Below are 25,236 nucleotides of genomic sequence, written 5' to 3' on the forward strand. Positions count from 1 at the left end.
ATTTACATTCCCACCAGCAGTGCAGGAGGGGCCCCCCCTGCAGCTAAACCTTTAATTCTTGAACTCAATCTATTTATTAAGGAAGACTATTTTCCTCTCTGCTATCTTAGGTGTTCAAATCTCTTTACCTTCCTTTCATTTTATTTCTCTCATTAGAATTTTTTCATTTTTCCTTAGACAAATCTCACATACCAAGTTAAATTAATTCTCAGGTAGTTAATGGAAGGTTTTGGTCACTATTGTGAATGGAATCTTATGTTAAAAATTTCTTAAGTTAAATAAGCAATACATGAACATATTCCTGGTATAAAAAATTCAAAAATACAAACATACAAAAACATAAAGTGAAAGCTCCCTATATCCCTTTCCCCCAATCTTATTTCCCCTTCACTAAAGGAAACCACTATTAAATGTCCTTTCATTTTGTATTTCACACACATACATGTGAACACACACACACATACACACACACACACAAAATACCCAAATATGTAGTTTGATAATTTGGCTTTTTTTACACATGGGATGATTCATTACATACTGTGCTAGTTAGCTTTCTTTTTCCCTTAATATATATCTGGAAAGTCTTTTGGGTCTCTACATGTAGATTTAACTCACTGTTTTTTTTTTTTACAGCTTCATTATAGTCCATAATATTTTTGCACCATAATTTATATAACCAATGTTTTACTGACAGTTATTTAGGTTGTGTCAAACTTTTTGCTATTACAAGTAATGCTGTAATAAGGTATATTTTTGTTTACACCAAAAAATATTTTTCTAGAATATATATCTACAAATAGGAACAGTGGGTCAAAGGAATGCATTCTTAAAAATTTCAACAGATACAGTTATACTGCCCTTCAAAAAGGCTGTATATTCCCATCACCATTGCCCATTTCCTTAGAGCCTCACCAACCTGGATATCCTTTCATCCAAACTGATGGGTAAAACATCTCTCATTGTTGTTTTAATATGCATTTTCCTGATTACTTGTGAAGTCAAACATCCTTTCATATACTTACTGCTGTGTATAGTTCTTCTGCGAACAACATAGTCATAAACATCTTTTGCTCATTTTCCTGTTAAAATTTTGGTATTTTTCTATTATTTGGTTTATAAGAATACAATTGAATTTTTTAAATTTTTGCTTTGCTTCCTTGAGTTTGCTAGATTTTTAGTCTAGTCACAAAAATCTAAAAAAAAAAAAAGGTTATTTCCTATGTTCTTTTCTTTTACCTCTAATCTCTAATTGCTGTTAGCAACATCATTAGTACTGGGCCTGGGGCATCAGCAATATTGCTGAAACTTTTTATTCTTTAGAAAAAACTTGAAACGATTACTTAAAAGAATGTCACTTTATTTAATTTTGTTTGCTTTTCTTGTCAACAAAAGGAGGCATTATAGTGCCTGGTTAATGCTGACTAATGGTGTAGATTCAAATACTCACTCTGCTACTTATTAAGTAGTATATGACCTTGGACAATTTACTTTAAGTCTCAGTTTCCTCATTCATTCATAACATAGGAATTTAATACCTTCATAGTCCATTTTGAGGATTAAAAGAGAACATTCTTATAAGGCATTTGCACAAGCACTTGCCACACAGTAAGTACTCAATAAATGTTACCAATATTATTATTACTAACAAGAGACAGCGATATGAGAGTCTCAAAGATATAGCACTATTGCTAAGTAACAAAATTTTGGTCAGCATGGAAAGCAATCTGTGATATCTTTCATTCATATATGCTTTCCACATAGTAAACAGTCAAAGAGGAAGGGTTTTCAAGAAACCTAAAAATCCAATCTTTACGGCACAAAATGCCATACCAGCTTTGCTTCTAAAACAGCCTACTCCACACATAAATGTTTAATCACAATTAAGCGCTATACTTACGATTTTTGTGGCCCAGTGTCATAATTCTATCCATATCATCAGCATTATTTACCACATAAGCTGATAAATCCTTGATATAAACTCCCACATCAGGTCTTTCTTTAACCTAAAAAAAAAAAATCATACAGACTTTACACATATATCCGTAATTCTTCCACAGTTATTTACTGAATATCTACTACATGTTGGACACTGCGCTAGAGAGTGAGGATACAGTGATGAACAAGGTAGACAGTTTCTACACTAGTGGAGGTAACAATCTACAGGGAGAACATACAAATGAATAATTACACACACAAATTATTTTATTTTATTTTATTTTATTTCAATTGTGATAATGCCATGAAGAAAAAAAAATACAGGGAAGTATAAGAATACAATATAGGGACTTCCCTGGTGGCGAAGTGGTTAAGAATCCACCTGCCAATGCAGGGGACACGGGTTCGTGCCCTGGTTCAGGAAGATCCCACATGCCACGGAGCAACTAAGCCTGTGTGCCACAACTACTGAGCCTGCGCTCTAGAGCCCGCGAGCCACAACTACTGAGCCCGTGTGCCACAACTACTGGAGCACCTAGAGCTCATGCTCCACAACAAGAGAAGCCACTGCAATGAGAAGCCCACGCACTGCAACAAAGAGTAGCCCCCGCTCGCTGCAACTAGAGAAAGCCTGTGAGCAGCAATGAAGACCCAACGCAGTCAAAAATAAATAGATTTATGAATAAAAAAAAGAATACATTATAGACAGACTTAAGCTAGTGAAGCAGGGACAGGATAAGTTCCCCAAGATGATGTTTAAGCTAAGACTTAAAGAAATAGGAGGTAGACAATCTGTGTTAGAACAAGAGGAAAACAGTATGTGCAAGAATCCTGAAATGAGAAAAAAACTAGGTTTTTTTTTTTTTTTTTAGTATTCAGTAAGAGTTTATTGTGCACAAAAGAACAGTTTGTGAACTGGGAATCTTCAAACTCAAAACCAATGTGAAGCTCAGAGGCATGACATAACAGGATGACTTAGGAAGTGAAAACCAGGAAGTTGTCTAAACGAAGACAGAGGTTGCCTCCTCTTAATCAATCACTTGGAAGTAAGGCCAGCCTGGCTTGGGAGCTCTATGAACATGACCTGGGGAGGCAAGTAGTGCAGGGGCTGCGTTCCAGGAGATGTGAGCTCTGGTCCCAACAACAGCTCTCGACCTAAAAACTAGGTATTTTAAAAAATAAAAACCAACGAAACAAACAAAAGCCAGGGAAAGACTAGGTGGCAGGGGGGGAAATAGGTGGGATATCTGGCTACAGAGGTAGCCAGATAAGATTAAGAGGCAGAGATAAGATTAAGAATAGTAATTGGTCGAGAGCCTCCCATCAAGCCTCTTAGATAGCCTCAACCACCAGAGGGCAGACAGCAGAAGCAAGAAAAACTACAATCCTGCAGCCTGTGGACCAAAAACCACAGTTACAGAAAGATAGACAAGATGAAAAGGCAGAGGGCTATGTACCAGATGAAGGAACAAGAAAAAACCCCAGAAAAACAACTAAATGAAGTGGAGATAGGCAACCTTCCAGAAAAAGAATTCAGAATAATGATAGTGAAGATGATCCAGGACCTCGGAATAAGAATGGAGGCAAAGATTGAGAAGATGCAAGAAATGATTAACAAAGACCTAGAAGAATTAAAGAACAAACAAACAGAGATGACCAATACAATAACTGAAATGAAAACTACACTAGAAGGAATCAATAGCAGAATAACTGAGGCAGAAGAACGGATAAGTGACCTGGAAGACAGAATGGTGGAATTCACTGCTGCGGAACAGACTAAAGAAAAAAGAATGAAAAGAAATGAAGACAGCCTAAGAGACCTCTGGGACAACATTAAACGCAACAACATTCGCATTATAGGGGTCCCAGAAGAAGAGAGAGAGAAAGGACCAGAGAAAATATTTGAAGAGATTATAGTCGAAAACTTCCCTAACATGGGAAAGGAAATAGCCACCCAAGTCCAGGAAGCGCAGAGAGTCCCATACAGAATAAACCCAAGGAGAAACATGCCGAGACACATAGTAATCAAAGTGGCAAAAATTAAAGACAAAGAAAAATTATTGAAAGCAGCAAGGGAAAAACGACAAATAACATACAAGGGAACTCCCATAAGGTTAACAGCTGATTTCTCAGCAGAAACTCTGCAAGCCAGAAGCGAGTGGCATGATATACTTAAAGTGATGAAAGGGAAGAACCTACAACCAAGATTACTCTACCCGGCAAGGATCTCATTTAGATTTGATGGAGAAATCAAAAGCTTTACAGACAAGCAAAAGCTAAGAGAATTCAGCACCACCAAACCAGCTCTACAACAAATGCTAAAGGAACTTCTCTAAGTGGGAAACACAAGAGAAGAAAAGGACCTACAAAAACAAACCCAAAACAATTAAGAAAATGGTCATAGGAACATACATATCGATAATTACCTTAAACGTGAATGGATTAAATGCTCCAACCAAAAGACATAGACTGGCTGAATGGATACAAAAACAAGACCCATATATATGCTGTCTACAAGAGACCCACTTTAGACCTAGGGACACATACAGACTGAAAGTGAGGGGATGGAAAAAGATATTCCATGCAAATGGAAATCAAAAGAAAGCTGGAGTAGCTATACTCATATCAGATAAAATAGACTTTAAAATAAAGAATGTTACAAGAGACAAGGAAGGACACTACATAATGATCCAGGGATCAATCCAAGAAGAAGATATAACAATTATAAATATATATGCACCCAACATAGGAGCACCTCAATACATAAGGCAACTGCTAACAGCTATAAAAGAGGAAATCGACAGTAACACAATAATAGTGGGGGACTTTAACACTTCACTTACACCAATGGACAGATCATCCAAAATGAAAATAAATAAGGAAACAGAAGCTTTAAATGACACAATAGACCAGATAGATTTAACTGATATATATAGGACATTCCATCCAAAAACAGCAGATTACACGTTCTTCTCAAGTGCGCACGGAACATTCTCCAGGATAGATCACATCTTGGGTCACAAATCAAGCCTTGGTAAATTTAAGAAAATTGAAATCATATCAAGCATCTTTTCTGACCACAACGCTATGAGATTAGAAATGAATTACAGGGAAAAAAACGTAAAAAAGACAAACACATGGAGGCTAAACAATACGTTACTAAATAACCAAGAGATCACTGAAGAAATCAAAGAGGAAATTAAAAAAAAAAAAAAAAAAGAATAGTAATTGGTCTATTTTTTTATTATTGAACTGTAGTTGATATACAATATGTTGGTTTCTGGTGTACAGCAAGGTGACTCAGTTATATATATGTATATGTATATACATATATATACGCACACACACACACATATACATATATATTCTTTTCCATTATGGTTTATTATAGGATATTGAATATAGTCCCCTGTGCTATACAGTAGGACCTTGTTGTTTATCCATTCTATACATAATAGTTTGCATCTGCTAATCCCAGACCCCCAATCCAGCCCTCCCCTATCCCCCCTCTGCCTTGGCAACCACAAGTCTGTTCTCTATGTCTGTGAGTCTGTTTCATAAATAAGTTCATTTGAGTCATAGTTTAGATTCCACACATAAGTGACATCGTGTGATATTTGTCTTACTGACTTACTTCATTTAGAATGATAATCTCTAGGTTGATCCACATTGCTGCAAATGGCATTATTTCATTCCTTTTTATGGCTGAATAGTATTCCATTGTGTGTGTGTGTATGTATGTGTATATGTGTGTGTGTGTGTGTATATATATATATATATATGTATATATATATATATATATATATATATATACCACATCTTCTTTATCCATTCATCTGTCGATGGACATTTAGGTTGCTTCTGTGTCTTTGCTATTGTAAGTAGTGCTGCTATGAACACTGGGGTGCATGTAGCTTTTCAAATTATAGTTTTGTTTGGATATATACCCAGGAATGGGATTGCTAGATCACATAGTAACTATTTTAAGTTTTCTGAGGAGTCTCCATACTGTTTTCCACAGTGGCTGCACCAATTTACATGCCCACCAACAGTGTAGGAGGGTTCCCTTTTCTCCACAGCCTCTCCAGAATTTGTTATTTGTAGACCTTTTGATGATGGCCATTCTGACCAGTGTGAGGTGGTACCTCATTGTAATTTTGATTTGCACTTCTCTACTTATTGGTCTTTATCTTAACAGCAATTTGAAGCCACTGGAGTATTTCACACAGCTGAATGAAATTATCAGATCTATGGTATCCATGTAAAAATATTACCTTTCCATGAGTAACTTTGTGAGAACTTTTACCCAACTTGAAGGCTGTATTTGGGATATATTTATTTAAAATACAGATAGTATTTTAATACTATCTGTAAAATACAAATAGAAATACAAAATTCACTTTTCAAGGCCCTAGAAGTCACATCCACAAATCAACAGAATAAAGTGAAACTGAGGCAGAGGCCTGTGGCTGCCAGTGGGGCGAGCCATTCCAAAGGTAGTAAGACCACACAGACAAAGACGACAAACAAAAGTTTATATCAGAAACAAAAGTCACAAAGGCAAATACTCTAAATTCTAGGTGTTGATTTTAAATCTAGTTAGAGGTTTTCAGTTTTTTTAGTCTCTTTTATGATATATTTATACATTAGGAAAAATTACCTTTTGTCTGTCATGAGATATACATTAAGCCCTAATTTTACTAGTAGTAAAGAAATGTGTTGGTCTCTATAAACCAGTGGGTTTCAAACTGTGCTCTGACAAGCACTAGAGGGTCCATGGTGGCAATGAGAGGGCCATTGTGTGAGTTTGGGGGTTCTCAGACCCAGACACAAGTTCTAAAGAGAGCTTTACTTTCATGTATTTTATAGATTGGGCTTCCACATAAGGTTTGGTTTGATTCAACTGTTTAATGGCTTTAAATCTTTTTAAATGTTTGAATATTACTGATTTATATCAATGCTTCTCAGAAAAATCTATGGTAAAGAATTATACGTATATTTCTAATGTGGAAAGTGATATCTCTGAAAAATACAAAAATCATGTACTTGGATGCCATGACAATGTCAAATTGCTATGAAAGTTTTTAAGCATGTACTTTCATTTACTATTCTCATCTCATTGCAGACTGAAAACAAACACTCTTCAAACTGGCATCAGTCTGCAAAGTCTACGGTCATTTCCAATCACAAGATATTAATTCTATATTCAATTATTAATTGTAGATAAACTAATTAGACATGAAAGATGAAGAAACTGAATATGATTCTGAAATAAAGCAGGACCCTGAGACAAGACGGCAGATAGAAAGACATGAGCTCACCCTGTACCAAGAAAACACCAAAATCACAACTAACTGTTGAACAACCATCGAAAAAAAACACACTACAACCTACCAAAAATGATATCCTACATCCAAAGACAAAGGAGAAGCCACAACAAGACATTAGAAGGTGCACAATCGCGATGAAATCAAATCCCGTATCTGCTGGGTAGGTGACCCACAAACTGGAAAATAATTATATCGCAGATGTTCTCCCACAGGGGTGAAAGTTCTGAGCCCCACATCAGGCTCCCTATCCTGGGGTCTGGCATCGAGAGGAGAAGCCCCCAGAGCATCTGGCTTTGAAGGCCAGTGGGGTTTGATTGCAGGAATTCCACAGGACTGGGGGAAAGAGGAACTCTACTCTTGGAGGGCACACACAAGGTCTCGTGCACACCAGTGCCCAGGGGAAAAAGCAGTGACCTCATGGGAGCCTGGGCCAGACCTACCTGCTGGTCTTGAAGAGTCTCCTGGGGAGGCAGGGGCTATGAATCACTGCAGGGACAAAGACACTGGTGGCAGTAGTTCTAGGGAGTACTCACTGGCATGAGTCCTCCTGGAGGCTGCCATTTTCTCACCAAGACCTGGCGCCACCCAACAGCCTGCAGGCTCCAGTGCTGGCACTCCTCAGGCCAAACAACCAACAGGGAAGTAACACAGCCCCACCCATCAGAAGACAGGCTGCTCAAAGTCTTCCTGAGCCCACAGCTGCCTGCTAAACAGCCCCCTTGACACGGCTCTGCCCACCAGAGGGACAATACGCAGCTCGACTCACCAGTGGGCAGGAACCAGTTCCCCCCACCAGGAAGCCTGCACAAGCCTCTTAGACCAGTCTCATCCACCAGGGGGCAGACAGCAGAAGCAACAAGAACTACAACCTTGCAGCTGGAGGAATGGAAACCACGATCACAGAAAGGTAGACAAAATGAGATGGCAGATGACTATGTCCCAGACGAAGGAACAAGATAAAACCCCAGAAGAACAACTAAGTGAAATGGAGATAGGCAATCTACATGAAAAAGAATTCAGAGTAATGATAGTAAAGATGATCCAAGATCTCAGAAAAAGAAAGGAGGCACAGACTGAGAAGATACAGGAAATGTTTAACAAAGAGCTAGAAGATCTAAAGAACAAACAAACAGAGATGAACAACACAATAACTGAAATGAAAAATACGCTAGAAGGAATCAACAGCAGAGTAAATGAGGCAGAAAAATGGATAAGTAAGCTGGAAGACAGAACGCTGGAAATCACTGCTGTGGAACACAGTAAAAAAAAAAAAGAATGAAAAGAAATGAGAACAGTCTCAGACACCTCTGGGACAATGTTAAACACACTGACATTCACATTATAGAGATCCCAGAAGGAGAAGAGCGAGAGAAACGACCTGAGAAAATATTTGAAGAGATAATAGCTGAAAACTTCCCCAACATGGTAAAGGAAACAGTCACCCAAGTCCAGGAAGTGCAGAGAGTCCCAGGCCAGGTAAACCCAAGGAGGACCATACCGAAACATGTAGTAATCAAATTGACAAAAATTAAAGACAAAGAGAAAAATATTAAAAGTAACAAAGGAAAAGCAACAAATAACTTAAAAGGGAATCCGCATAAGGTTATCAGCTGATTTTTCAGCAGAGACTCTGCAGGCCAGAAGGGAGTGGCATGATATATTTAAAGTGAAATCAGTGCTTTGTGACCACCTAGAGGGGTGGGATAGAGAGGGTGGAAGGGAGACGCAAGAGGGAGGGGATATGGGGATATATGTATATGTATAGCTGATTCACTTTGATATAAAGCAGAAACTAACACACCATTGTAAAGCAATTATACTCCAATAAAGATGTTAAAAAAACAAACAAACAAACAAAAATAAAGTGATGAAAGGGAAGAACCTACAACCAAGAATACTCTATCCAGCAAGGCTCTCATTTAGATTTGACAGAGAAATCTAAAGCTTGCCAGACAAGCAAAACCTAAGAGAATTCAGCACCACCAAACCAGCTTTGCAACAAATGCTAAAGGAACTTCTCTAGGCAGAAAAAAAAGGACGTAAATACACACAATAAAATTATGAATGGAAAAGCTCACCAGTAAAGGCAAACATATGTTAAAGGTAGGAATTCATCCACACACAAATACGATATCAAAACCAGCAATCATGAGGAGAGTACAAATGCAGGCTATTGGAAATGCATTTGAAATTAAAAGACCAGCAACTTAAATCAATCTTGTTTATATATAGAATACTATATCAAAACTTCATGGTAATGGCAAAACAAAAATCTGCAATAGATACACACACAAAAAAGAAAAAGGAATTCAAACACAACTCTAAAGTTAGTCATCAAATCACAAAGGAAGAGAACAAAAGAGGAAGGGGAGAAATAAGACCTACAAAAACAATATCCAAAACAATTAACAAAATGGCAATAAGAACATACATATCAATATTTACCTTAAATGTAAATGGATTAAATGCTCCAACCAAAAGACAGAGACTGCTGAATGGATACAAAAACAAGACCTGTATATATGCTGTCTACAAGGGACCCGCTTGAGATCTAGGGACACATACAGACTGAAAGTGAGGGGATGGAAAAACGTCTTCCATGCAAATGGAAATCAAAAGAAAGCTGGAGTAGCAATACTCATTTCAGACAAAATAGATTTTAAAATAAAGACTGTTACAAGAGACAAAGAAGGACACTACATAGTGATCAAGGGACCAATCCAAGAAGAAGATAACAATTCTAAATATATGCACCCAACATAGGAGCACCTCAATATATAAGGCAAATGTTAAGACCCATAAAAGGAGAAAGTGACAGTAACACAGTAATTGTGAGGGACTTGAACACCCCACTTTCAACAATGGACAGATCATCCAGACAGAAAATCAATAAGGAAAAACAGGCCTTAAATGACACATTAGAACAGATGGACTTAATTGATATTTATAGAACATTCCATCCAAAAGCAGCAGAATACCCATTCTTCCCAATTGCACATGGAACGTCCTCCAGGATTAACCACATGCTGGGCCACAAAGCAAGACTTGGTAAATTTAAGAAAATTAAAATCATATCAGGACTTCCCTGGTGGTGCGGTGGTTAAGAATCTGCCTGCCAATACAGGGAACACGGGTTCGAGCCCTGGTCCACAAAGATCCCACATGCCACAGAGCAACTAAGCCCATGCACCACAACTGATCCTGCACTCTAGAGCCCAAGAGCCACAACTACTGTGCCCACGTGCCGCAACTACTGAAGCCCATGTGCCTAGAACCTGTGCTCCGCAACAAGAGAAGCCACCGCAGTGAGAAGCCCGCTCACCACAACGAAGAGTAGCCCCCGCTCACCGCAACTAGAGAAAGGCCACACACAGCAACAAAGACCCAACACAGCCAAAAATAAATAAATAAATTTATTTTAAAAAGTCATATCAAGCATCTTTTCCAACCACAATGCTCTGAGATTACAAATCAATTATAAGGAAAAAAACTGTAAAAAACACAAACACGTGGAGGCTAAACAATATGCTACTACACAACCAATGGATAACTGAAGAAATCAAAGAGGAAATAAAAAAGACCTAGAGACAAATGAAAATGAAAGCACAACTATCCAAAACCTATGGGATACAGCGAAAGCAGTTCTCAGAGGGAAGGTTATAGCAATACAATCTTACCTCAGGAAACAAGAAAAATCTCAAATAAACTTAACCTTACACCTAAAGCAATTAGAGAAAGAAGAACAAACAAAACCAAAGTTAATAGAAGGAAAGAAATCATAAAGATCAGAGCAGAAATAAATGAAATAGAGATGAAGAAAACAATAGAAAAGATCAATCAAATTAAAAGCTGGTTCTTTGAAAAGATAAACAAAATTGATAAACCTTTAGCCAGACTCATCAAGAAAAAAAAGGAGAGGGCTCAAATCAATAAAATTAGAAATGAAAAAGGAGAAGTTACAATGGACACCAAAGAAATACAAAGGATCATAAAAGACTACTACAAGCAACTATATGACAATAAACTGGACAACCTGGAAGAAATGCACAAATTCTTAGAAAGGTACAACCTTCCAAGACTGAACCAGGAAGAAATAGAAAATACAAAGAGACCAAACCCACGCACCTATGGTCACCTAATCTATGACAAAGGAAGCAAGAATATACAATGGAGAAAAGACAGTCTCTTCAATAAGTGGTGCTGGGAAAACTGGACAGCTACATGTAAATGAATGAAATTAGAACACTCCCTAACACCATACACAAAAATAAACTCAAATGGATTAAAAGCCTAAATGTAAGGCCGAATACAATAAAACTCTTAGAGGAAAACAGAAGCAGAACACTCTTTGACATAAATTGCAGCAAGATCTTTTTCAATCTACCTCCTAGAGTAATGAAAAGAAAAATAAACAAATGGGACCAAATTAAACTTAAAAGCTTTTGCACAGCAAAGGAAACCATAAACAAAATGAAAAGACAACTTACAAAATGAGAGAAAATATTTGCAAACGAAGTGACCGGCAAGGGATCTCCAAAATATACAAACAGCTCATGCAGTTCTGTACCAAAAAACAAACAACCCAATCAAAAAATGGGTAGAAGATCTAAATAGACATGTCTCCAAAGAAGACATACAGATGGCTAAAAAGCACAAATTATGGGCTTCCCTGGTGGCGCAGTGGTTGAGAATCTGCCTGCCAATGCAGGGGACACGGGTTCAAGCCCTGGTCTGGGAAGATCCCACATGCCGCGGAGCAACTAGGCCCGTGAGCCACAATTACTGAGCCTGCGCGTCTGGAGCCTGTGCTCCGCAACAAGAGAGGCCGCAATAATGAGAGGCCTGCGCACCGCGATGAAGAGTGGCCCCCATTTGCTGCAACTAGAGAAAGCCCTCGCACAGAAACGAAGACCCAACACAGCCATAAATAAATAAATAAATAAGTAAAACCCAAAAGTTTAAAAAAAAAAAAAAGCACCAATTATTAGATAAACACTAATTATTAGAGAAATGCAAATCAGAGCTACACAGTATCACCTCACACCAGTCAGAATGGCCATCATCAAAAATTCTACAACCAATTAATGCTGGAGAGGGTGTGGAGAAAAGGGAACTCTCCTACACTGTTGGTGGGAATGTAAATTGGTACAGCCACTATGGAGAACAGTATGAAGCTTCCTTAAAAAACTAAAACATAACTACCATATGATCCAGCAATCCCACTCCTGGGTATATATCCAGAGAAAACCATAATTTGAAAAGATATGCGCACCCCAATGTTCATTGGAGCACTATTTACAATAGCCAGGACATGGAAGCAACCAAAATGTCCATCGACAGAAGAATGGATAAAGAAGATGTGGTACATTTATACAATGGAATATGATTCAGCCATTAAAAAGAATGAAATAATGCCACTAGCAGCAACACGGATGAACCTAGAGATTATCATACTAAGTGAAGTAAGTCAGAGAAAGACAAATATCATATATCGCTTCTAGGCAGAATCTATAAAATATGATACAAACTAACTTATTTACAAAATAGAAACAGTCTCACAGACTTAGAAATCAAACTTATGGTTACCAAAGGGTAAAGGTTGGGGGGAAGGATAAATTGGGAGTTTGGGATTGACATATACACACTAATATATTTAAAATAGATAACCAACCAGGACCTACTGTATAGCACAGGGAACTCTACTCAATATTCTGTAATAAGCTAAATGGGAAAAGGATTTGAAAAAGAATAGATATATGTACAACTGAATCACTTTGCTGTACACCTGAAACTAATACAACATTGTAAATCGACTATACTCCAATAAAAATAAAATAAAATTTAAAAAGGCAGGACCTTGCGGGACCCTCCCAGGTAAAAAAGCCCCTCCATGTCCCCCATTTCTTGTTTGTAGAAAAAGGATTTAGTCTCCCAGGCTTTTCCTGAATTCCAAAAAGCAGAGGCAAGCAGTTACTAAGGAAGTGAAGGAATGCAGAAACAAAAGAAAAGCAGTCAAAAAACTGCTTTTTATAGCTGAAACAATAGTTCAGGTATAAAACAGAGTCCTAGTTCCTCCTCAAGGAGTATGTAAAACAATCTGATGTGTATCTTGGAGTTGTTCTGTAGAAACCAAGACCCCCATCCAGGTTGAGGATGATGACTACATGCTGACCACAAGCACCAGACCTCAGACTGGACTAAACCAGGAGGCTGCTGATTCAGATTCCCGAAATATCACCCTGTTACCTCACCACCAACCAATCAGAAGTCACGCACCCTGCAACCCTCACCGCAAATGTTGCCTTTAAAAACCCATCCCTGAAAAAAGCCATTAGGGAGTTTGAGCCTTCTGAGCATGAGCTTGCTTGTGCCCTGCAATAAAACAGTGTATTTCCTTCAACACAACCCAGTGTCAGTAAATTTGCCTTGCTGTGTGGCAGGCAAGCAGACCCAAGTTTGGTTCAGTAACAGTTTTGGTGACCATGAAGGGACAGCCACCTTGAGTGGCATCTCACTCATGGCACATCAGCCCTGGGCTGACAGTGGCACTCAGCTCTTGTCCAGCAGGTGCCTGAGTGCTTTTGTCTCAGGGACAGCCCCAAGTGCTTGCCACTAACCAGGCAGCACTGGCCCATGGTGTTTTCGATTCCCTGGTAAAGGAAACAAGGCTCCGGTCCTGGTGTAAGACGTCTCTGGTAAGTGGTGTAACCTCGTGTATGACAACACCAGGGCATTCTTTCCTACTGGGTTGCCTTGATTGGAATTTTACTTTTTTGCGGGGGAAGGTGTATGATGTGGTCATCTTGTTTTGAGCAGAGTACCACTTTAATTGGACTTTCCCTTCTGCGTCAAGGAGTCCCTTGGCCATCCAGCACTGCCTGAGCAGTAATTGAGAAACTCCCTGTTAGACCAAGGCTCATCTGCACCCCTGTCTGGAATGGTAGGTAGGAAACTTTCCATTCTCATGCTAGGAAACTGTGACCCTGAGAAGACTCTGGATACTGATCTGCCAGTCTGTCTGTTTCTGGTAACAGCAGCCGTGTGAAAGAATAATGGGTAAAGAGAGCTCTGTTCCATCTTGTAGTCCCCTAGGGTGGATTTTGCAAAACTGGAAGAACTGCAGCTATGCTCCCATGAAAAGAAAGAGAATGATATTTTACTGTAACACCACATGGCCCCAATATTCCTTAGGCTCTGATGAACAATGGCCCCTCAGTGGTCTTTAGACTATAACACCTACATTCAACTAGAACTGTTTTTTAAAAGGGAAAGAACATGGGATAAAATTCCTTAAGTATAGGCTTTTATGATATTGTATCAAAGTGAGCCTTCTGGAATTAGTTTGACTTTTATCTCGGGTGTCTTAGTACATGAGTTTGAATCCTGTTTTATCTCTGGTTTTGACCCTCATTAGGGGATTCTGGCCCTGGTTTCGGAGGAGATCCCACCAGGAGGAAAGAAAGGAAATCAAAGGATTAATCGTTCTCAGAGACACCCCTGACATTGACTCCCATTAGAGGGCCCTGGTGTTTACCTTTGTTAGAGACTCCTGGTAACTTAAATGTGGTCCAGACACTCCTAAAAACTAATAGCTTAAATTCAGTCATGAGTCTGAGTCAGCGCCAGCAAGTTCACCTAGAAATGAGGCACGTGAATGTGAGTGAGTGGTATGTATTACTGTCTATTACTGTTATTTGTTTATGAAAATTTTAAAAAATTGGATGGTAATGCTAGCAAAGAATTTTTATCATAAAAACACAGAAATTTAATTTGTATAACAAACAGTTTATAACGCCAAAACAATGAATCTCCATGGCAGCAGTTACTCCCCTGCCCAGAATGTTTTAGAAGTTTGTGGGGGAGTTTCTGGTTCACTTGAGGACGCTATTAGTATTCATAGGCAGGGGCCTGGGATACTAAACACCTTGAAATGGGTGGGATGGTCACAGTCAATGAATTGTCCCATGCAACTCTGAATGTCCTACCAGATATTAACATGGGTGAAAAAACAATTTATAATTACCTGAATCTAAACCCTAACTCTATTGTACATATGAAGACAAAGTGCTTTCCCATGGTAATAATAATAATATAGGAATGCAGGAAAACTGAGGAAAGAACTACTTTATTTTCCTCAGAACTCTACCAAGAGCTAGTTACTATTTTAAAAGACCATGTCATTGACAGTAACACCAATCAAGGTGTTTAAATCACCAATACAACATACTTATAATAGTCTGCATTTGTAGCTGCTACAATCATAATGATTATATATGCTTCTGACTCCTTCATTATGTCACTGAGTATGATCACATCTAAGCATTTACATATTGAAATACAACCACTTTATTTTTAAATTAATTTTATTCTCTTTTATATTATAATAGGGCAGTATATTGATAATATTTAAATTATGTGTGTAAATAGATTTCATAATCTATGAAATTTATTTCAGGAGAGTCAAAGGGGCATTACAAGATATATGTTATAAAAAAGGGGCATTGGGTCTAATGTGGTTGAGAACCATTGACAAGACTGTTCCTGAGAATAAATCTGATCTATAATTACTGTTACAAAAATGGAAAATCTGTCCAAATGATTTTTATTCTAATAATCTATGCAATAAAACAAACTTTTAAAAGGTAAAAAGCACAGAATTAAAGTATCCATCAAAACCAAAGATGACAACTAGCAAAAATGAAACTTATCTCTATATTTGCTGTCCACACATTATCATTATAGATTAAGTCTTCATGAAGGTCCAACAAACACAAATAGTACCTAAGCCTGTAATATACTGCTCCAAAAGCTCAGCTTATATAGTAAACTTAAAAAGAAAAAAAAGCTAAAATTTATTGAATACTTTATTACGTGTCAATCAATGATTTTAAAACTTCGTATTAATTTGTTAATGTTGGCAATAATCCTATAAAGTAGATACTTTTATGATTTCCATTTTCATGTGGCAAAGCTAAGGCTCATACAGGGTAAGTAACTTGCTTAAGAACTCAGAGCCAGAGTTCAAGCTAAGATGGTAAAACCTCAGAAATCACCCTTTAATCCTTAATCCACTTACCTGCGACACGAGCAAGTCAGGAAACCCTTCTAGGTTTCATTTTTTTACAATAACAAAACTGAACTGCTGAAAGATTAAATGAAATAAAGTATGTGCTACTACCACAATTTACTGTACTGAATGCCTACTGCCACATTATAAAAGCTTAGTAATAGGAGCTGCTGTTATTCCAAGTGTATTCTACACCATTCTTCAAGGGTGACTACTGTTACCATTATTCTCTAATTATTTTACTGACAATGCAATTTCTATCAAAATTGCAATATTAATATTTAAGGCTAATCTTTTGTCTCATACACTAAATCCAGTGTCTCATACACTATATTAATATATATGGCAATAGTTACTAATCATTTACCACGTGACTCAGCAACACTGCTTCAGGAATTTATCCTCAGATATGCCTGCACACGTATGAAATGTTGTATGTACAAGGCTATTTAGCACAGAATTGTGTGTAACAGCAAAAGATCTTAAACAAACCAAGTGTTCATCAACAGAGGGCTGGCTAAATAAATTAAAATTATGTGCATACAAAGGATATTATGAAGCTTTAAAAAAAAAAAAAAAAAGGAATGAGGAAGCTTTCTCTGTACTGATGTGGAAAAATTGCCACAATCCATTGTTCAGTGAAAAAAGCAAAGTGCAATGAGGGGAAAATAGTCTTTTCAATAAATGGTGCTGAGACAACTGGATATCCATAGGCAAAAGTGAAGTTGGTCCTCTATCTCACATGGTACATAAAAAATTAACTCAAAATGAATCAAAGACATAAATATAAGATCTAAAACTAAAAAATTCTTAGAAGAAAACAAAGGCATAAATCTTCATGACCCTGGATGAAGCAATGATTTCTTAGATACTACACCAAAAAGCACAAGCAACAAAACTAAATATAGATAAACCAGACATGATGAAAATTAAAAATTTTTATGCTCCAAAGGACACCATCAAGATAGTGAAAAGACAATCCCACAGATGGGAGAATATTTTTGTAAATCCATATATCTGTTAACAAACTTGTATCTAGAATATATAAAGAATTATTACAACTCAATAACAAAAAGACAAAGACCCAATTAAAAACGAGCAATGGATTCGAACTGAAATTTATCCAACGAAGATACACAAATGGCGTGAAAAGATATTCATCATCATTAGCCATCAGGGAAATGGAAATCAAGCCCGCAAATGAGATACCACTTTACACCCACTAAAATGGCTATAAAAAAGACAGATAATAACGAGTGTTGATGAGGATGTAGAGAAACTGGACTCCTCGTACATTGCTGATAGGAATGTAAAATGGTACAGCCACTGTGGGAAACAGTCTGGCAGTTCCTAAAAATACAGTTACCACATTATCTAACAATTACATTCACTGATATATAACCAAGAGAACTGAAAAAATATACAGTTCAAAGATATTGCAGGTTCAGTTCCAGACCACCGTAATAAACTTAGTACCATGAATTTTTTGGTTACTCATTACATATAAAAGTTATGTTTACACTATACTGTAGTCTATTAAGTGTGCAACAGCATTATGTTTTTAAAAATGTATGTACCTTAATTTCAAAATATTTTATTGCTAAAAAATGCTAACATCACCTGAGACTTCAGTGAGTCATAATTTTTTTTGCTGGTGGAGAGTTTAAAATATTGCAAGAATTACCAAAATGTGGCACAGAGACATGAAGTAAGTAAATGCTGCTGGAAAATGGAGCTGAACAGACTTGTTTGATGCAGGTTGCCACAAACCTTCATTTTGTAAAAAACACAGTATCTGCAAAGCATAATAAAGTGAAGCACCATAAAACGAGGTATGTGTGTATTCATATAAAAACGTGTACAGACTGTTAAAACAAAAACATGAAATACTGATTCATACTACAACATGGGTGAATCTTGAAAACATTATACTAAGTGAAAGAAGCCAGACATAAAAGACCACAATTGTATGATTCCATTTAAATGAAATGTCCAGAATAGGCAAGTCCATAGAGACAAAAAGTAAACTATGGGTTACCAGGAGGGAGAGGGGGAATGGTGAGTGGCTCCTAATGGCCATGGAGTTTCTTTCTGGAGTAATGAAAATGTTCTAGAATTAGATAGTGGTGATGGTTGCATAACTTTCTGAATATACTAAGAATCACTAAATTGTACACTTTAAAAGGATGAATATTATGCTATGTAAATTATATCTCAATTAAAAAATAATGAATGTGAATCAGCTATACTTGTCAGTTAAAACCATAATGTACCAATTCACAAATTTTGTGATTATCTGACATTTATGCATATAATCTCACAGTTGCCTTTTCTAAGAGGCTGGATGAAAGTAGTCTTTAGTGTCAATCTATTACCCAAAAGTATACAAACTAGAGTTTCTCAATCAGAAAGTTTGGTTTTTCCTTCAGGTAAAAGAAAGACTGAAAACACAAGTATTCATGACTACATTCATGATTAGTCTTAATAACTATATTTTTGACACTTTAAAACTTCTGACTTAAAATAAATTCCGTAGTACCCTTGGGCATTCATACCAGAGAATGAAAACTTACGTTTGCAAAAAAATCTGTGTGTGATGTTCATAGTGGCTTTACTCATAATAGCCCAAAACTGTACACAGCCCAGATGTCCTTCAACAGGTGAATGGTTAAATACGCCATGCAGTATTACTCAGTAATAAAAATGAATGAACGGGCTTCCCTGGTGGCGCAGTGGTTGAGAATCTGCCTGCCAATGCAGGGGACACGGGTTCGAGCCCTGGTCTGGGAAGATCCCACATGCCACAGAGCAACTAGGCCCGTGAGCCACAACTACTGAGCCTGCGCGTCTGGAGCCTGTGCTCCGCAACGAGAGAGGCCGCGACAGTGATAGGCCTGCGCACCGCGATGAAGAGTGGCCCCCACTCGCCGCAACTAGAGAAAGCCCTTGCACAGAAACAAAGACCCAACACAGCTAAAAAAATAAATAAATAAATTTTAAAAAAAAATGAACGATCGATACATGCAACAACTTGGATGAATCTCTAGGGAGTTATGCCAAGTGAAAAAAGACAATTCCAAAAGGTTACATATTGTATGTTTATATTTACATAACATTTTGAAATGACAAAACTGTAGAAATGGAAAGCAGATCAGGGGTTGTCAGGGGTTAGGGATGGGGACAGAGGGGAGTGGTCACAGGAGAGGTAGACGTGGTTATAAAAGGGCAACATAAGGCATATCTGAGATGTTTAGTACCTTGCTGTGGTAGTGGATATACCAATCTACACATGATAAAACAGTATACAACACAAATGACTACAGGAAAAACTAGGGGCATTTGAATAAGATCTATGGATTGCATCAAGGTCAATATCATGGTTGTGATATTGCATTATAGCTTTGTAAAATGTTACCACTGGGGAAAACTGTGTGAAGGGTAATCTCTCTGTATTATTTCTTACAACTGCATATGAATTTACACTTGTCTCAATAAAAATTTTAATTAAAAAAAGGTGCAGATCAATGTATACAGTGTCCTACTTTTGGAGTAAAAATAAAATTGTATTTGTTTGTATTTACATAAAGAACACTGAAAGGATACTGAAAGTGGTTATCTTAGGGTGGGGAGAAATGAGGTAGGAACAAGACTTTTCAATGTATAAATGTTTAAAATACTTTTATTTTTGAACTATGTTATCATATTACCTGGTCAAAAAATAAGTAAAATATTGAAAGTACCTTTTGTTCAAAAAAGAGCTTAATTTAGTACACATTCTATTGCTTTGGAAAATGCTCCAATTTCAATCATCCATACCTCTAACCTCTGCGTCTGATCCTTGCCCAAAAGGTCACGAACTTCTTCATTATATATTTCCAAATAAGACACTCGAACCAAAAATCTGTAAATAAAACAGCATTTAAAAAAAAACAGTGAAATATTAGAACAGTTTTTTAAATGTGTTTATAAAATTTATACATCTTTCTTATGCTTGTACTTCTCAATATTAGAAAATATTAATTCTCTTTTACCTTGTATCACCCTCTGCTTTTGCAATATGACCAAATATGTGAGCAAATGAATTTGGAATGATTCCTCTAAGTTCAGGAACAGCTCGAACACCTTCCATGGTAAAAGTTTTACCTGTTCCAGTTTGTCCATATGCAAAAATAGTCCCTGAAAATGATGAAGAGAATCAATCACTTTGCAGAGTCTAATGCTACAGACCAATAGCTCTTAAAATTAATTCCTTTGACACTGTGATGCAATTTCTAGCCTGGATTTAAAGTTCATTCTAGTACAAATTTCACCTTTATTATCAGCAATCACAAGATGTACTGTATGCCACATGAGCACAGCACTGTTAAAGAACTAGAGTCAATGAAATAAATACAAAATCTGACACTTTAGCTAATCATAAGAAATTTCTTAAAATGTGTATATTAATTACTTAATGTGGACATTAAATTGGAGAAGGTAGTATAATTACAGCAAGAGAACACAGGTTCTAGAATAGAAAGACCTCAACGTGAATCCACACATCTGCCATTTTTCAGAGACTTGACCTTAGAAAGTATATACCCAGAGATTATCTCCTCAATGGCAAAATGGGGATAAGAATGAATACTCTACATTGATAGTAAGAACCCAATGAAACAATTTACTTCAAGTGACCAACATTACGCCTGGCAAATGGTAGTTTTTTTCTTCTTATTCCTAAAATAAGTACATTATTTCGAAATAAAATGTTTTAAGTAACAGTTGTAAGGAATAGGGGGAATTAACAAAAAAAGGTGACAATACAATTATTACAAGTAATTACAGATACAACTTAAAATTTTCTAAATACCCAAATTCATTCATTCAACAAATACTTACTACACACCTGTGTCTGGCATTGTGCTAGGCACCGGGGACACAATGACAAACAAGACAAACACAATCTTTAATCTTATGATATGTCATCTTGGGGAGGACATACTAGCCAAATAATCATAAGCAGGATGAGTGTTGGGAAATGAGAAACACGGAGTTCTAGATGAGAGTAAGGGACATAATCTGGGCAGGAGAACTGATGCAGGAGGAAAGGGGAAGAGGTCAAGGAAGGCTTTCCAGAAGAGGTAAGGTTTAAGATACAATCTGATATATGAGCAAGAGTTAGATAGGAACACAGTGGACAGCAAGAGGCAAAAAAGAGAATGGAGATTTTGAAGAAATGTAATGAGACCAGAATGGAAGAAACAGAGATGGAAAAGGACAGTGGATGCAGATACAGCTAAAGAAATTGACAGGGACCTAATCACACAGGATGATGAACATCTTAAGGCTTTTAGAGCTTATGCTAAAAACAAAGTGAAGTCATAGAATGATTTTTCAATCAGAGGAGTGACATCATAGTCACTTTGGCTATACTGTATACAAAGAATTGGAAGAAAACAAGGGGAGACGTGAAGAAATAAGTTAGAGGGCTGAAGTAGTTAGCCAGGTGAGAGATGGTGCTGACAATAAATAGAAGGGGACTAGAAAGGTAGAAGGATTTCAGAGATATTTAACAGTCGGATGTCAGAGATATTTAACAGTTAGAATCAAGAGGACCTGGAAAATAACTAGTCGTAAGGGGACCAGGGAAAAGGAAGAATTGAGGGTGACTTTCAATTTCTGGCTTGACCAAAGGGATGTATGGCTATGCCATGTACTGAGATGGTGAACAACACTAGAAGAAATAACAGTTTGAAAGGGAAGATCATGAATTTAGTTTGTGGGTACTGAGCTTTAAGTCTACGATACACCAAAATGGATGTGTCAAGCAAGCAGGAGGATGGATGAGATTCATTTGCCACTGAAGCCATGGAGGTGGATGAGATTTCCTCAGGAGACAGTATAGTATGAGAAGATAGCCTAGAAAGTGTCAGCATAAATGAAAAAGGTTTCTCAACTACTACCACTCTATTCAGTTAACAGCAACTTGTTGTCATTTTTGGACTTTCTATGAAAATAAATTAATCACAACAGAAACCATTTTTATACATGGGAATAATTTAAAAGTCTTAATTTTTTCTAACTCACTAAATATTTCAAACTCTTGCGTTAAGAATATAACTTACTGCATTCCAAGGAGCTGAAAATATCATGAACTCATATACTGCATTTTAGAAAAGACACCACAGCTACCATTTACTGATCATTTGCTATGTGCTATGTCATGTACTTTACATGCATTCCTATTTAATTTTCACCCCAATCCTAAGGGCTAGGCAATGTTTATATTCCCACAGTTTAGTTGAGGAAACAAAGGCTTAGAGAGGTTGAGTTACTTGCTCAATGACATAGTAAGTGGTAGAAACAAGATCTGAACACACTCCAGTTGGCTCCACAGCCCATGTTTTTTACCAGTATGTAATGACCAAAAAAAAATTTAGGCTCAAAATTAATACCTAATGCAATTTCTATGAATGCATTAAATATATGAAGATTACTAATTTAAAAAGGATATTAAGTAACTAGAGAAAGAAGAACAAACAAAACCCAAAGTTGGTAGAAGGAAAAAATGATAAAGATCAAAGCAGATATAAATGAAACAGAGAGGAACAAAACAAGAGAAAAGATCAATCAAACTAAAAGCTGGTTCCTCTGAAAAGATAAACAAAATTGATAAACCTGTAGCCAGACTCAACAGAAAAAAAGGGAGAGGGCTCAAATCAATAAAATTAGAAATGAAAAAAAAGAAGTTACAACGGACACCACAAAAATATAAAGGATTATAAGAGACTACTATAAGCAACTATATGTCAATAAATGGTCAATCTAGAAGAAATGGATAAACATATAACCTTCCAAGACTGAAACAGGAAGAAACAGAAAATATGAACAGACCAATCAGAAGTACTGAAATCAAAACTGATTTTAAAACTGCCAACAAACAGAAGTCCAGGACCAGATGGCTTCACAGGCGAATTCTACCAAACATTTAGAGAAAAGTTAACACCTATCCTTCTGAAACTCTTCCCAAAAATCGCAGAGGAAGGAACACTCCCAAACTCATTCTATGAGGCCACCATCACCCTGACACCAAAAACCAAGCAAAGATACCACACAAAAAAGAAATAGGCCAATATCACTGATGAACATAGATGCAAAAATCCTCAACAAAATACTAGCAAACTGAATCCAACAATACATTAAAAAGATCATACGCCACGATCAAGTGGGATTTATCCCCGGGATGCAAGGATTTTTCAACATCCACAAATCAGCGTGATACACACATTAACAAACTGAAGAATAAAAACCATATGATCAGCCGCCAATTCTGGAGCCAAGGTCGCCACTGCAGCCGCCGCTGGAGGAGTGGGCTTGGGAAGGAAGCGGACACCACGCCCGGAGCTCCGCTAGTAAGTGTCTTTGCCCCCTGCAGTCCTCCCACGGGAATGACCATGGATAAAAGTGAGCTGGTACAGAAAGCCAAACTCGCCGAGCAGGTGGAGCGCTACGATGACATGGCTGCGGCCGTGAAGGCAGTCATGGAGCAGGGGCACGAGCTCTCCAATGAGGAGAGAAAACTGCTGTCTGTTGTCTACAAGAACATGGTCAGTGCCCGCCGTTCTTCCTGGCGTGTCATCGCCAGCATCAAACAGAAAACAGAGAGGAACGAGACGCAGCAGCAGATGGGCAAAGAGTACCGTGAGAAGATCAAGGCAGAGCTGCAGGACATCTGCAACGATGTTCTGGACCTGTTGGACAAATACCTTATTCCCAATGCTACACAACCAGAAAGTAAGGTGTTCTACTTGAAAATGAAAGGCGATTATTTTAGATATCTTCCTGAGGTGGCATCTAGAGATAATAAACAAACCACTGTGTCAAACTCCCAGCAGTCTTACCCGGAAGCATTTGGAATTAGTAAGAAAGAAATGCAGCCTACACACCCAATTCAACTGGGCTTGGCATTTAATTTCTCCGTCTTTTACTATGAGATTCTAAACTCTCCTGAAAAGGCTTGCAGCCTGGCAAAAACGGCATTTGATGAAGCGATTGCTGAATTGGACACACTGAATGAAGAGTCTTACAAAAACAGCATCCTGATCATGCAGTTGCTTAGGGACAATCTCACTCTGTGGACGTTGGAAAACCAGGGAGACAAAGGAGATGCTGGGGAGGGAGAGAACTAATGTCTGTCATGCCCTGTGATCTCTTCAGTGTCACTCTGTACCCTCCATGTATATCCCTTTGTGCAATTAAAAAAAAAAAGAATCGTACGTCAACTTTCAGTTTTTCACAGCCTCAGTCTAGCAAAAATGGTCCATGGGATAAGCAGCTGGTATTTGTATCTGAAACTCAGATTGGTCACATAAATGCCACAGCATTCTGAAGTTTTGATTTTGATTAACATTGACAGGAGTACTGTGTGTTTAATTTTTTTAAAAAACAACACTGTGATTATGGGGTTTTGTAATTTAGCAGAACTCTTACTGGTAGAAAACAAAATAGACCTGAATTATGTGTAACTTTTCGGAAAGTTTAATTCAATACAAAACAGTCACTGAAATACAGTTCCATTGTAAAGTTGTACAGAAAGTTATAGAGATTATATTGTGACACTGGGACTTGGAGTGAGACACCTCTAGTTTGGCATTCGAGTTTCATGGTAATTCACAGTGATTCTGCCTGTTCTGTTCAGGGCTTGTAGACACTTGACCTGTTGGGGCTGTTGCCACTCAAAAGTTCATGACTGCGGATGGCCACAGTGTCTTCCTCTGAGGAAAGTCGAAGCAAGAAATTAACATTCTTGGTGGCAGATAACTGGGTTATGACACCATGCAAAGGTCCAGTGCTCACAGACCACATGTGACTCCAACCCCTTTCCTACAGCAGCATGTTACTGACTGGCAGCTTGCGCTTCCA

General features: G+C 37.6%; 2 protein-coding genes across 4 annotated transcripts in view; one reads left to right on the forward strand and one right to left on the reverse strand.

Moving 5' to 3' along the window:
- Positions 1-25,236, reverse strand: part of KIF3A (kinesin family member 3A) — an 89,380-nt gene that overhangs the window by 47,910 nt on the left and 16,234 nt on the right. For all 3 annotated transcript variants that reach the window (XR_011073107.1, XM_068535853.1, XM_068535854.1), the window contains exons 3-5: positions 20,367-20,511; positions 20,152-20,236; positions 1,901-2,006 (exon numbers count right to left, since the gene is read on the reverse strand). Coding sequence is in view for 2 of the 3 variants with exons in the window: in XM_068535853.1 (XP_068391954.1) it covers positions 1,901-2,006; positions 20,152-20,236; positions 20,367-20,511 (336 nt within the window). In the remaining variant the exon portion in view is untranslated. The remainder of the gene's footprint in view (positions 1-1,900; positions 2,007-20,151; positions 20,237-20,366; positions 20,512-25,236) is intronic.
- On the forward strand, positions 23,746-24,509 carry LOC137758051 (14-3-3 protein beta/alpha-like). Its single transcript, XM_068534416.1, has one exon. It carries the CDS (start codon positions 23,763-23,765, stop codon positions 24,501-24,503), a length of 741 nt encoding a protein of 246 aa, XP_068390517.1. The 5' UTR covers positions 23,746-23,762; the 3' UTR covers positions 24,504-24,509.

This window comes from Eschrichtius robustus, chromosome 2 (assembly GCF_028021215.1).
Source record: "Eschrichtius robustus isolate mEscRob2 chromosome 2, mEscRob2.pri, whole genome shotgun sequence".
In the NCBI taxonomy this organism is placed as follows: domain Eukaryota; kingdom Metazoa; phylum Chordata; class Mammalia; order Artiodactyla; family Eschrichtiidae; genus Eschrichtius; species Eschrichtius robustus.

What these genes read in the sequence shown, in the direction of transcription:
- LOC137758051 (XM_068534416.1), top strand. Translation starts at nt 23,763, where the DNA reads ATGACCATGGATAAAAGTGAGCTGGTACAGAAAGCCAAACTCGCCGAG.